This window comes from Condylura cristata, unplaced genomic scaffold, assembly GCF_000260355.1.
Source record: "Condylura cristata isolate star-nosed mole 26May11 unplaced genomic scaffold, ConCri1.0 scaffold00013, whole genome shotgun sequence".
NCBI lineage: Eukaryota > Metazoa > Chordata > Mammalia > Eulipotyphla > Talpidae > Condylura > Condylura cristata.
Genome location: NW_004567114.1, coordinates 32,549,554 through 32,563,718, shown reverse-complemented (window position 1 = coordinate 32,563,718; position 14,165 = coordinate 32,549,554). Strand labels below are relative to the sequence as shown.

At 35.1% G+C, this 14,165-nt stretch overlaps 1 protein-coding gene across 7 annotated transcripts in view; it reads left to right on the top strand.

Moving 5' to 3' along the window:
• The window catches only part of KIAA0586 (KIAA0586 ortholog), a 96,845-nt gene that overhangs the window by 53,064 nt on the left and 29,616 nt on the right, over positions 1 to 14,165 (top strand). For all 7 annotated transcript variants that reach the window (XR_001145417.1, XM_012724664.1, XM_012724666.1 and 4 more), the window contains exons 29-30: positions 5,442 to 5,593; positions 8,937 to 9,045. Coding sequence is in view for 6 of the 7 variants with exons in the window: in XM_012724664.1 (XP_012580118.1) it covers positions 5,442 to 5,593; positions 8,937 to 9,045 (261 nt within the window). In the remaining variant the exon portion in view is untranslated. The remainder of the gene's footprint in view (positions 1 to 5,441; positions 5,594 to 8,936; positions 9,046 to 14,165) is intronic.

The window sequence follows — 14,165 nt, the reverse complement described above, 5'->3', positions numbered from 1 at the left end:
CATGTTTGTTGGACATTTGGATTTACTCTTTGTGGGGAGCAGCGGGCGGGTCAAGAGAGGTCTGCCACACCATGTGGTCACCTCCAGGGCAGGTGGGAATCAAACTCATGCGGAAGCGGCTTTAGATTCTCAGTGCTGTGCTTTAACCCTCTGCGCCACCAGGGAGGGCCTAGAGTCATTTTTATATTGAGTGAGTACCTCCTAACATTCAAAATTGAGAGAAATTTATGTCTTTTAATTTTTATGGGAAGAAATGTAAAGTAATATTGGAATTATTTATCATTTTGTGCATCTACTGAGAGTACTGATGCTTTAAATGGCAAAAAATGTGACTCGTATTCACGTCCTAACTGTAGGTTGCAGTTACACAGAACTAACACTAGATGGCTCTCGCAGATAACTTGAGAGCTGCTAGGTACTTGAGAACAACTATTCAATCGGTACTTGTTAAGTATTACAGAATAAATTTCATGAGGTTATAATCCTACTTAGCTCCTCCTCCTACCTCTGGTAGCTCCTAGCAGATTACCTTTTTTTGTAGTAGGTATAAAAACAGTGCATCTTTTTAATAGGTATAATGTAGATTTTTGTTTAATTGGGAAAAAATAATGTGGCACAATGTAAATGCGAACATATAGACGATACAATATAGCAACATTCAGGATTTTGAAATTTTCAGAAATCAGTCTGAATTGAAGCTCTGTGTATTTTTAGGCAAGTTTCTTCATCTGTCAAATTGGGATGATGTGTATTAGGTGCCTATTACAAATTGCTTCCAGTTTGGTGACTGAAAAAACAGCAAATATCTATTATTTCATTCCTGAAAATCAGGGATATGGAGTAACTTAGTTGGGTGTTTGTTAAAAACTCTTTATAAGATTGAAGTCAAGCTGTTGTTTGGGTCTCATGAGGCTGCTGGCAGGAGTCCTCACCCTCACTACATGCTCTTTTCCATAGAACTGTTCATCACCAAATAATTGACTTCATTCAGAGCAGATGATCTGAAAGAAAGTGAGCAACCAACATGAAAACCACAATGTCTTTTATAACCTAATTTTAGAACTGGCGTGCCATTTTTTCTGCCACATTCTATTGATAGTACAGACCACTCCTGCAGTAATATAGCAGGGAAACACAAAAAAGTGTCAGTACTAGAAGACAAGAGTCATTAGGGCTAGCTTACCACAAATAGTATTCACCTTGTAAACTTTACCTTTCCTGACCCCTTATCGCAGGGTTATATACCCTTCATATGTGCTCTTTGTATAGTCCTCTAATGTCATCTGTCAAATGTCAATCTTATCATACTAATTTATAGAAACTTATTTCAGTGTCACATCCATGTTATCTGTGTTGTGCAAGAGTATGTATCTAGTGCACAGTCAGCAAATGTGTGTTAAAAGATTGGGTGATACATGAGTTGAAACCTGTTAGGTACTTTTAATATATTTTAGATGTTTGATTATATATATCATAGGTTTCTACATCTAGTTTTTTTTTTAATCAAGTTACCTGTGTCTTGATTAATTTTTCTTTAGATCTATACATTAACTACATACAGTCTCACACAAAAGTGATTGAATCATACTGTATATTACTTTGAGACTTCTTTGTTAGTGCCTTCTTTCTGTTCTTTTTCCTACATTTTCTTCTATCCCATATTACAACTTACCCCAGGTAAGTCATGTTCTCATTCTGCTGTGTAGCTTCATTTTTTTTCCTTATACATGTGAACACTGTAAATACACCTATGTACATATGATGTATATGTTTGTCATTATTTTACAAGATGAGATCATATCATGCATGCTCATTTGCATTATGCTTTACCCAGTAAAACCCATGGAAATTACTCCAGGTGAACTGATGTTGCTTAAGTTCACTGTTTTCAATGAGTATATAAAATTGTTTAATGTTGATTTCCAATAATTCATTCAGTCATTCTGCTGTTAGATATTTATTTAATTTTTTTTTTTTAAAGATTTATTTATTTGTACATACAGAACTGGGGTACAGGCCAGAAGCTCAGGGGCGGCGAGAGGCTTCACCAGAGATAGAGTGGGGAACAGAACAGGCAGATCGACGAAGTACACTGCTGAGGGGAGCAGCGGGCAGGTCAGGAGAGGTCTGCCACGCCATGTGGTCACCTCCAGGGCAGGCGGGAATCGAACTCATGCGGAAGCGGTTTTAGATTCTCAGTGCTGTGCTTTAACCCGCTGCGCCACCAGGGAGGGCCTATTTAATTTTTAAGGTTTATTAATGCATACAAGAACTGAGGTACAGGCCAGAGGTGTGAGAGTGAGAGGATTCACCAGAGACAGAGTGGGGAGCAGAACAGGCGGAGTGACTGCTTGGGGGAGCAGCAGGCAAGACAGTAGATGTCTGCTGTGCCATGTGGGTCAGCTCCCTGGCCTGGGATCAAACTCATGCTGCATGGCTGTGGGTAGCTTCATAGTGCTGCACTTTAACCCCTTGCACCACCAGGGAGGCCCTAGATATTTATTTTATTACCATTTCTCCCCACTGTGAGCAATGCTAGAGTAAATATTATACACATATATACTAATACATTGCTGTATATTTAAGGCAAGGAGTAGTTACTGAGTCCAAAAGCAAATGTATTTTTAGTTAATTATTGATGATGTACTATTATTTTGCATCCTTGTTTGTTTTTTCCCAGTATAAGATTTCTCCCCTTGGGTTTAGTCACCATAGTTTTCCTGCTTTAGGCCTCCAGTAGTCCATTGTGCTCTCCTCCCTGAACTTTGTAATTTTAAAATAGACATGCCAGCTTTTTTTTTTAAGATAAAAATAACTTGTTTTTATCAGTAATTGTACCCTTTCCCAACTCCCCCTGCAGAAATTGTTTACTGTTCTTTCGATTTACTCCCCCTGCAGAAATTGTGTTTATTATTCTTGATTTTTGTCAATTAAATATAAAAATATATCTCTGGTAAAATTACATGCTGTTTCATGTTTGTTGGACATTTGGATTTACTCTTTGTGAATTGCTTATTAAAGTTATTTCCCATGTGTTAGGTTCCCCATCTGTTAGAAGAACTTTTCTTGTAATTTTGCAAGAGCTATTTCTATATTTTAAATGTTTTCTATCATCTGTATTGCAAATGCTTTTTTCCAGATTTATACTTTATTTATTGACATTATTTATGATCTTCCTTTCCTTATATAATGAAAAATTTGTATATAATTATTTTGATCTTTTTTATTTGATCTGTTTTTATGGCTTGGTTGGGGTTCTCCTAGCCAAGGAGATTTATTTTTTTTTGGTAAAGTTTTCATTATTTAATATATCTATATTTAAATCAACTTGGAATTTGTTTTTGCAAGTGGTGTAAAATAGAAGTCCAATTTGATTGTCTTCCAGATAAATAGCCAGAGGTGTCAGCCTCAATTTTTGTGTGGCTCTCTTTTTACTACTGATTTGCTATATCAACCAATTTGTATATTAAAATTTTAAAAGAAATGTCGGAAATTTGTTTTGGGATTATTGTGTGCTTTATGAGCTAAAAGGTAGTAGGTTATTCTGTCTTTATGGTAAAATGTGTTATCTGATAGGGCAAGTTGTTCGTTTGAAAAAAGATTTTTGACCTCTCTGGTGGTGTAGGGATTAAGCCTCAATACTGCCACCTTGATGACTTGCGTTCTATCTCCTGGCTGGGAGCTAACCTAGAAAGCGCTGCAGACCTCTCCTGTCTCACCCACTGCTCCCCTCAGCAGTGTATTTCAGTCAAATCTGCCTGTTCGACTCCCCACACTGACTCCAGTGAATCCTCACCACCATCCCCACCTCTAGCAAAATAAGTAAAATCCCTTAAAACATAAAATAAAAAATGTTTTCATGATTTCTTGTAATGCTTAAGCAGTTATTCTTCAATATAAAGTATTTTAATTAAAAATCGCCCTAATTTTAATTATACCGATTTTCTTTATTAATATATGAAGACTTGACATATGTTATTTCTACTGTTTATTCAGATCTTGTTTAGTGTTCATCAGTAAGGTTTCACAGTTTTCTTGATATGGATTCTTAATTTTATCAATAATTATCATTTAGGCTTGGTCATATTAAAGGATTATTTTTCTACTTCAAGGTATATACTGCAATAATATAGAGAAGCGTGAATGATTTTTATATACTTGTATTCAGTATTTTACCAAATTCTCTCATAACCTTTAATAGGTTTGTTTCCTAGTTATATAGCTATATAATTAGCATTATAAATGGTAATTCTTTTTTGTCAATTTATTTGCCAGTCATAAAAAAATGTATGGGAAAGGATTTCAGAACAGAAGTTTATATCAGAATGTAAAGAGACTTGGAGCAATTGTTATTCTAAGTGATGGATATTATTGTCACTATTTAAAGTAATTGTATGATGCTAGATAATTAAATGAGAATAAAATAGGGAATAACTTTGACAAATTGTTTTGCATAGATTTAATAATAGGAAGATAAAAATTAAAATTCTATGTTTTTGGAGTATAAAGGACCAGGGGAAAAGATAGTAATAATGAACAACTCTATGCCAGAGATATTTTACAGGTGTAAATAGGGTATGGGATCAAAAATGGCAGGGGGCTGGGTGGAAGTGCACAGGACTGTGGTGATGGCACACAGGTGATTTGGTGATGGGAAGCCCATGGGGATTACAACTGAGATGGGAAAAGGCACAAAATGGTGTAAAAATAAGCTACTATAATAAAAAAAGTGTATTTTGGTTTATGTAAAATCCACTTAAAAATAAAATTAACATGAAAGACAAGAGTTAACCACTTGCCATACTTAATTGTCAGCAGCAGACACTTTTTAAATGGGAAGGTCTATGGAATCTTTAGAATATTATTTCAGTTAGAAAAATTTTATTTATATATAATACTACATGTCTGTGCTGATTAAAGTGAGAGAGTATGATTTGCTATCTTTAAAAGGTAGCCGTTAAGGCCCTCCCTGGTGGCGCAGCGGGTTAAAGCACAGCACTGAGAATCTAAAGCCGCTTCCGCATGAGTTCGATTCCCGCCTGCCCCGGAGGTGACCACATGGTGCGGCAGACCTCTCCTGACCCGCCCGCTGCTCCCCTCAGCAGTGTACTTCGTCGATCTGCCTGTTCTGCTCCCCACTCTGTCTCTGGTGAAGCCTCTCACCGCCCCTGAGCCTCTGGCCTGTACCCCAGTTCTGTATGAACAAATAAATAAATCTTAAAAAAAAAAAAAAAAAAAAGGAAGCCGTTAATTAGAAAAAATAGGGTTTTAGGTTTTAATTGGGTTTTAATTGAACACTTGGTACCAGGTGTTTCTGATTAAAACATACTGCTGCTTATAATTTAGCAGGTGAGAAATACTGATGGTTTTAGGCAGTTATTTATTTTCTAAGATAAAATAAGCAATTTATTTTAACTTTCTGTTTACATATTTGATAACAGGTGGTGTTTGTGAAGATTCATGTGCTAGTCATGGTCCAATGAGTTTGGGAGAATTGGAGTTGCAGCAGAATACTGACTTTGCCCCTCCCACTACATTTCTAATGGCACAAGAAAATGATGAGAAGTCAGTCGCTGCTGAAGATTTTCCTCAGGTACTAAGTTAATAGCGTTTTATTTATAATGAGAGTAATAACAATATTGTCTTGTGTAGCAAGCTATCAAGAAAATAGTCTTTGGAATCAGTCTCAAATCATGCCTCCTTTTCTTACTTATTCAGGCCTGGATGTAAACCTTAGCTTCTGCAGCTTTTAGCTGTGACTTTGAACATATTAGTCTTGTTCTAAGACTGTATTTCTTAATTTTTAAATTAAAGATGAACAAATTTATATAAAATGCCTATTACCTAGTTTGATAACTATTGGCAATATGTCTCTGTCCCCATGCAATATCTAACTCAGTAATTTGAACATAGTAGGTTCTACAAAAATAGGGTAATTGCTCTCAAGATATAATCTAAATAATGCTCAGGTATTAGTTCTGTATCATGTAATAGCAGTGTATTTTTAATGTGAATTAATTTATTCAATACCTATTGGAAAGTGTTGTACAGTTATTGCATAGTGTTGACAGTGAGAGGAAAGAGTATATAAAATATTGTTTCTGATATACACCAGTATTAGGGTCTAGTGTTTACCTAGTAAGTATGACCCAGCATAGATCAGGAAAAACTAGTTAGTAAAGAATATCTATTTTTAATGATTTATGTATAAAAGGAAAATTATTTGTGGCCTTTGGTCAGGGAAAATATTTTAGCTATGACATCAAAAGCACTATTCATAAAACAGTAATAAATTGGTCTTACAAAAATAAAAACTGCTGTTAGGACATGTTAAGACAATGAAAATTTGGTTGAACAACTGGGAATAACATTGCAAATTACATATCTGATAGAAGTTTTATTTCTAGAAAATATAAGGAAATCAGATTTCAATATTAAGAAAACAATCCAATTAAAAAATAGATTTTGGGGCGCTCCCTGGTGGTGCAGCAGGTTAAAGCACAGCACTAAGAAGCTAAAGCCACTTCCACATGAGTTTGATCCCCGCCTGCCCTGGATGTGATCCACCTGGCGAGGCAGACCTCTCCTGACCTGCCTGCTGCTCCCCTCAGCAGTGTACTTCGTTGATCTGCCTGTTCTGTTCCCCACTCTGTCTCTGGTGAATCCTCTCACTGCTCCTGCACCTTTGGCCTGTACCCCAGTTCTGTGTGCATAAATAAATAAATAAATATTTTTTAAAAAAACATAGATTTTGGACTACTACCTTACCCAAGGAAGATATACTGATGACAGGTAAGCAAATAGAAAGTTTGAACATTGTTAGTCCTTAGGAAAATGGAAATTAAATATCACTATGCACTCATTAGCATATCTAAAATTAAAAAGCCAAATGTTGGAAAGGATGTGGAACAACTGAATTCTCAAGTGCTGCTGGTTGGGAGTATAAAATAATGTAACCACTTTAGGAACAGTCTGTCAATTTATTTAAAAAGTAAAACATACATTATCATATGACCCAGGCATTTCATTCCTAAGTATTTACCCAAGAGATGCCAAAACACTGGTCTATACAAACATGTATATGACCATACACAGTAGCTTTTTAGTAGTGGCCCCAAACTGGAAACAACACAAATGTCCATCTGACTGGAGAATGTGCAAATTGTGATATAGTTATATAATAGAATACTATTGAGCAGAAAAAAGCCCATGGACTACTGAAAGTAGCTTGTATGATTCTCACAATTATGTTTGTGAAAAAGAAACTGATTTTTAAAAAAAGTGCCTAATGGGCCCTCCCTGGTGGTGCAGCCAATTGAAGCACAGCACTAGGAGGCTAGGGCCACCTTCCCAGAGGTGACCACGTGGTGCAGCAGACTACTCCTGGCCTGCCCACTGCTCCCCTCAGCAGTGTACTTAGTCAGTTGGCCTGTTCTGCTCCCCACTCTGTCTCTGGTGAGTCCTCTCAAGGCCCCTGCACCTCTGGGTTGCGTTCCAGTTCTGTATGCATAAGTGAATCTTTAACCAAAAATAATGTTTGGCTATATGAAATTCGAGAAATTGCTAGCTAGTAACAAGAAGAAATACAAAAGGATATGAGAAAACTTGAGTTTGATAGATATGTTCATCATGTTCTCTTAATTGTGATGGTTTCATGGGTTCCTTTATAGTTGAAAAGATTATTGTACATATTAACTATGTATAGATTATTGTCTATCAAATTATACCTTTTAAAACTAAAATAAAGAAATAAAGAATGGGCTGCAACAAATTTGTTAGATTTCATTAGCTAACAGAAGTATGGCTACTAATAATAGTACTTACTTATTTGTCATACTTAGTCTACCAAATGCTGTTTTAAATTCATATTTAACTCATTTAATCCTTGTAACAATTCTGTAACCTAGTTGTTATTATCCCTATTTTGTGTGTTAGGAAATTGATGTATTGAGGGGTTAAATAAGTTGCTCAAGGTCAAAGGTAGGAAGTGACTTAATTAGATTTAAACAAAAGCAATTTATCTCCACAATACTAAGCCCTTTAATCATTGTCATTAAGGAAGAGAGCAAATAGGGAGGTCCTAAATTGAAGCAGAAACCTTCATGACCAGTGGCTCTAAACTTCTAATGCCAGAGTTAAGGCTGGTGGTTACCATTTCAGTCTAAAATGACTCATTTTAAAAACTACCAGATTAACAAAGTTCCCTTTGAGCCCAACTGGACAATGTTTCAGATTCTTCTCTACTTGGATTCATTGATAGGAGTTCAAAGATATCTTTTTAAGTGTCTATCAAATAATACCTAATTTCCATTTTCAGGGACTCATTCATAATTAGGGTCATAAAAAAGAAAAGGAAAGAGAAAATGGCTAAGGTTATCATAGTTTGTAATGTGTGAATTTGAAGGGATTTGTTACTTCTGTAAGTTTCAAATTTGATATGGCTTATGGTATAATATATGTTTCTTAAATGACAAAAGAAGGTCTATAATACCTATTCACACTTATGAGGATTGAATGATGTTACTATATATAAAAGCTTTTTGAAAATTGCAGTGCATTATGCAAATTTTTATTTTATGCAAAAATGGTTATATGGGAAACCTTACAGCCAAATTAAGTCTTTAACCTGTCTCAATCCATCATGTATTTGATTTATAAGTAGTTACGAATTCTCTAGTAAAAATAGAAATCACTTGAATATTTGAGATCTGTGTATTGTTTCTAAATCTTTTAAAATATTTTATTTTCAATGTTTTTTTCTTAATTTCATTGTCCATTTACTGTTACAAGTGCTCATTAGTAACCCAATGATTGAAAAGGTAATTAGAAGGCATGCATTATATCAAGTTTTACATAAAATAAGCACCTTAATAATTTGACTTCTCAAAGTTTTAAAGTAACAAAAATATTATGTTGTCAATGCTTAAATTCTTTAGTACCAACAAAAGCAAGATCAAGATGTTAAACAAGAAGAACACAAGCCAGTACAAAGTCATCTAATACGTGAAAGAAATAAATCTGATATTTCACTTACACAGTCACAAGGTAAGATTAGTTTTCTTGTAATAATAGTTTGATACTTGATCTGATATTGAACAAATATATCATGAGAATTCTTCTTTGTGAATTTTTGACATACATGTTTTGCTTTTGTCTAGGTTTTTTGATTCTTTTTTTCTCATTTAGTTCATTGATATATAGAGCTGGTATCGTATTTGTATATTAGTTTTTTTTAATCAGTAAATACTGTTTTTAATGGATTTTGAAAATCTGAGGTAGTCTTTTTCCTTTAATAAAACTTTTTGATTCTGATACAGTTGAATGTCAGGGTCTCTTTATCACTAGCTATACCTAAATAAAATAGAGGTAAGGAACATGATAACATTTACAGTGCTTATGATATGGCTGTTAAGGTGCTTTGTAAAAACCTACTTAGTGTTGTGTGGAGAGGATGATAAACAAGTGATTCTTATGTTTTACTTAATCAAGTGATTCTCATGTTGAGTGTTATTCTATGAGTACATTTTTTTTTTGGTAATGTTTATCAGAATTATGTGGCAGACAGAATCATGGCAGGACGGGTATTAGAAAGCTTCTTCTCTTTGACTAATATTAGTTGAAAGGAGAGCAGCTGAAATTATAACCATAGGAGGCATTATGTTTCTAGAAAAATCTCATGGAAAAGTATTACAGGCAAACAGTAGTGGCTATTGGATGGGACTCTAAAGGTAAACGTGGCAGATTCAACCAGTTAGTGTAAAAATTATAAAGTGGTTTTCTTCCCAGAATACAGAGGCATCAGATTAGTTCTAGGTAACAAGGATTATTTCTTATATCGAAATGGTGACATTCTTGAAAAGTGTAGACTGAAATCATGATTGAAATGGCATCATTGAAGTTTAGAAATCTTTCACTATGTAAATAATTTCTATATCTCTTTTATAATAAACTAATGCTATCCAGGAAAAAAAAAATTGTATGGTTGAACTTCTATTCTACACTCAGCACTAGTGTTTTGATATCTTTGTTTCTGCAAGGGCTCTGGCCTTGTGCTTTGTTTCCCATCTTGTTTCTTATTTAACTTTTATGTAACTGATATTTTACAATGGAAATTAAGATGTGTTCTATTTAGAAATTTTCTGCCTAACATCCTGAAAAAATGTTATGAATGTTTTACAGAGTGAGATTTTTTTCTTTGCTTATTAGTATTTTTACTTCATTCATGTATATAGTTATACATTTGACATTTGGGGAACCTAGAAGAGGAAATGCTTAAGATGCTAAGATTATGCTATATATGTGATTTTGATTTTTACTTTTCCTTCTTTTGTTTAAATTTTTCAGGACTTTGACCTACCAATCACTGTTTTTAACCTACATATGATCTAACAGTGCTAGTGTTTTAAAATTCTATGGAAAATCACGTGTTACACTCATGTATTCAAAATTAGTAAACTATATAAACATGCTTTTTTTTTATATAATGTAATAGTTTATGTTTACATCACTTTGTGCCTTTTTCCATCTCAGTTGTAATCCCCCTGGGCTTCCCATCACCACATCACCTGTGTGCCATCACCATAGTACATTTTATTTTTTTAAAGATTTATTTATTCATACAGAACTGGGTTACAGGCCAGAGATGAGGAGGGTGAGAGGATTCACCAGAGACAGAGCAGGGAGCAGAACAGGCAGATCGATGAAGTACACTGCTAAGGGGAGCAGCAGGCGGGTCAGAGAGGTCTGTCAGCCATGTGGAGCTTGGGCAGGCAGCTCCTCGGGGCAGGCTGGGATCAAATTCATGCGGAAGTGGCTTAAGCTTGTTAGTGCTGTGCTTTAACCCGCTGCGCCACTAGGGAGGGCCCGTCTAGTGCATTTTTTACCCCATTCTCCACTCCATCCCAGTAAAATGTGTCTGGTATATAGTTGTTCATTATTATTATTATTACTTTTTTCCCTGGTCCTTTATACTCCTGCTATGAGTGAGACCATCTGGTACTTTTTCTTTTCTTTTTTTAAATATAATAGTTTATTTTTACATCATTTTGTGCATTTTTTCATCTCAATGTATTCTCCATGGGCTTCCCATCACCAAATCACCCTGTGCCATCACCATAGTCCAGTGCATTTCCCTCCCTCTACTGTTTTTGATCCCATTCTCCACTCTACCCTCATAAAATGTCTCTGGTCTGTAGTTGTTCATTATTATTATTTTCTCTCTAGGTCCGTTATACTCTTGCTATGAGTGAAACCACCATCTGGTATTTTTCCTTTTTTTCCCCTGGCTTATTTCACTAAGCATGATCTTCTCCAGCTCCATCCATATTGCTGCAAAAGTCGTGTGTTTCTTTTTTTTTTGGTTGCTGAGTAATATTCCATTGTGCATATGTACCATATCTTTTTAATCCAGCCATCCACTTTTGGACATTTGGGCTGTTTCCATGTCTTTCCAATTGTAAATAAAGCATTAATAAACATGGGGGTGCAGGTGTCTTTTTGAATCAGTGTTTTTGTGTCTTTTGGGTAGATACCTAGGAGTGGGATTGCTGGGTCATATGGAAGCTCCATGTTAAGCAGTTTGAGGAACCTCCAAACAGTTCCATAGTGGTTGTACTAGTTTGCATTCCCACCAGCAATGCAAGACAGTTCCTCTTTCTCCGCATCCTTGTCAACTGTTGTTGCTAGCTGTTTTAAGATGTGCCATTCTCACTGGGGTGAGGTGGTGTCTTATGGTGATTTTAATTTGCATCTCCCTTGTTACAAGTGGAACAGTTTCCCATATATTTGTTGGCCATCTGCATTTCCTTTTTGGAGAAGTGTCGTTTTAGCTCTTCTGCCCATTTACTGATGGGGTCGTTTTATTTTTGTTGAGTTTCATCAGTTCTTTGTATATCTTTGTGATCAATCCTTTATCACTAGTTTTGTGTGAGGAATTTTTCCCCCCCAGTCAGTAGGATGTCTGTTTGTTTTTTGTAATGTTTCTTTTGCTGTGCAGAAGCTCTTTAACCTGATGTAGTCCCATCTGTTTACCCTTTCCTTCACTGTTCTTGTGTTGGGTTCTGTATCTTCAGAGATGTTACTGAGATGGATGTTGTGCAGTGTTTCACCCATCTTTGCTTCCAGGTATTTTATGGTTTCTGTTGGTTTTTGTGCATGCATTGAGGTAGTGATCTAGTTTCATTTTTTTGCATGTAGCACCCCAGTTTTCCCAGCACATTTGTTGAACAAAGTTTCTTTGTTTCATTGTATCTTCTTTGCTCCTTTGTCAAAGATTAGCTGCCCATAAACCTGTGAGTTTACAGCTGGGTTTTCTATTTGAATCCACTGGTCTGTGTGTCTGTTCTTGTTCCAGTACCATGCAGTTTTGATTATTATGGCTTTGTAGCATAGCTTGAAGTTTGGAATTGTGATGCCTCCATTCTCTTTAGTGATGAGAGTTTTGTCTATTCAAGGTCTTTTGTTGTTCCATATGAATCTCATCAATATCTTTCTATTTCTTTGAAGAATGCCATTGAGATTTTTTATTGGGATAGTGTTAAATCTATATAAATATGCATATTCCTAAGATAATATTAGGGCTAATGTGATGTCCAGTTGAGCACTGTAATCACTTACTCTCAATGCCATATATTGTGTTTTTACAAAATTATAATTTCCTAAAAGTATGAGTGGATTTTGTTTTCTTGAGGGATGTTGTATGTAATAAAATGATCATTTTTTTCTCCAGCTGATAGAAAAATATCTCTGATAAGATTTTAAGGATAGCTAGCTCTCTCTAGGAGATTAACATTGTTTCACATATTTGAATGTCTGACCACAAGATGGCAATACTTAAATTATTTTTTACTTACAACATTGTCATTAAATAATGTCCAATTAAAATTTAACAGTATAATAAAAATCATAGGAATAAAAGAACGAAGGTGTTAGCTAGTAAGAAGTTTTACTACAGAACAGTTGTACTTAATATTTGTGAAAAAAAAATTTTTATCCAGTTTTACATATATATAGAAGTTAGGAGAGCAAAATTGAGTTGGAGGGCTTTGATAATTCAAATAAATGCCTACTAAGGCCCTTCCTGGTGGCACAGCAGGTTAAAATGAAGCAGTAGGACACTAGCTGCAGCCACTTTGGCACAAGTTTGGTCCCCAGCAAAGGAGGTGATGACCCACATGGAGCAGCAGACCCCTCCTGTTGCACTCACTGCTCCCCTCAGCAGTGTCTTTCAGTAGATTTGCCTGTTCTGCTCCCAACTATGTGTCTAGTGAATCCTCTCACACCCCCGTACCACTGGCCTGTATACCAGTTCTGTATGCATAAATAAATAAATCTAAAATAAATAAGTAAATACCCAGTAAGCTATAAATAGATAATTTAAATAGAAGCCAAGTGTTTGACTCTGTAATAGATATACATCTTAATACTGAATATTTCTTGAATGAAAATGACTGCCTTAGCATGTAAGTCAATTATTTTTTTTCCCTTAAGTTTTGTGGGTTTTATTTTTTCTTTGGTGAAACTCTGAGACAAATGTTTCAAAGAATAGGAAAGTCAGAAAGCCAAAATAGTCCTCTAGGGCTCTTAAGAAACTGGGTGACCTTAAAGGAATGTAATCCTATCTCAGAGGACCTTGAAGATAATGAAGAAAATTCACCTTATCACAAAGGAATCACACCATATATTTTCTGGCAGGTAAATGATTCTAAGAATACTTGAACCTCAAATTATGACTGTTTCAGGGAAGTATCATGCAATTCACCTTGAAACATGTATAGTTTATAGGTATGTTAGACCAAATTAGTTTACTAGCACTAGTGCTCTTTCAATGATCAGCTGTTAAAAATTTACTGAGCATATGGTAGGACATAGATTCCAGTGTAGGCTTCTGGGGAATCAGAAAATTCCTGTCCCCCATCTTCCCTTGACTTATTTTCATGTTTTAATATTTTAAAAAAGAAATTGGGTTGTTTAAGAATAAAACAATTGTGCTTATTAATGAATTCATTGGGTATATATTTTTTTGTTTGTTTATTTTATTTATTTTTTTTATTAAAAAGTTTATTTTTACATCATTTTGCACATTTTTTTTTCATCTCAATTGTAATCCCCACGGGTTTCCCATCACCAAATCACCCCTGTGCCATCACCATAGTCCCGTGCATTTC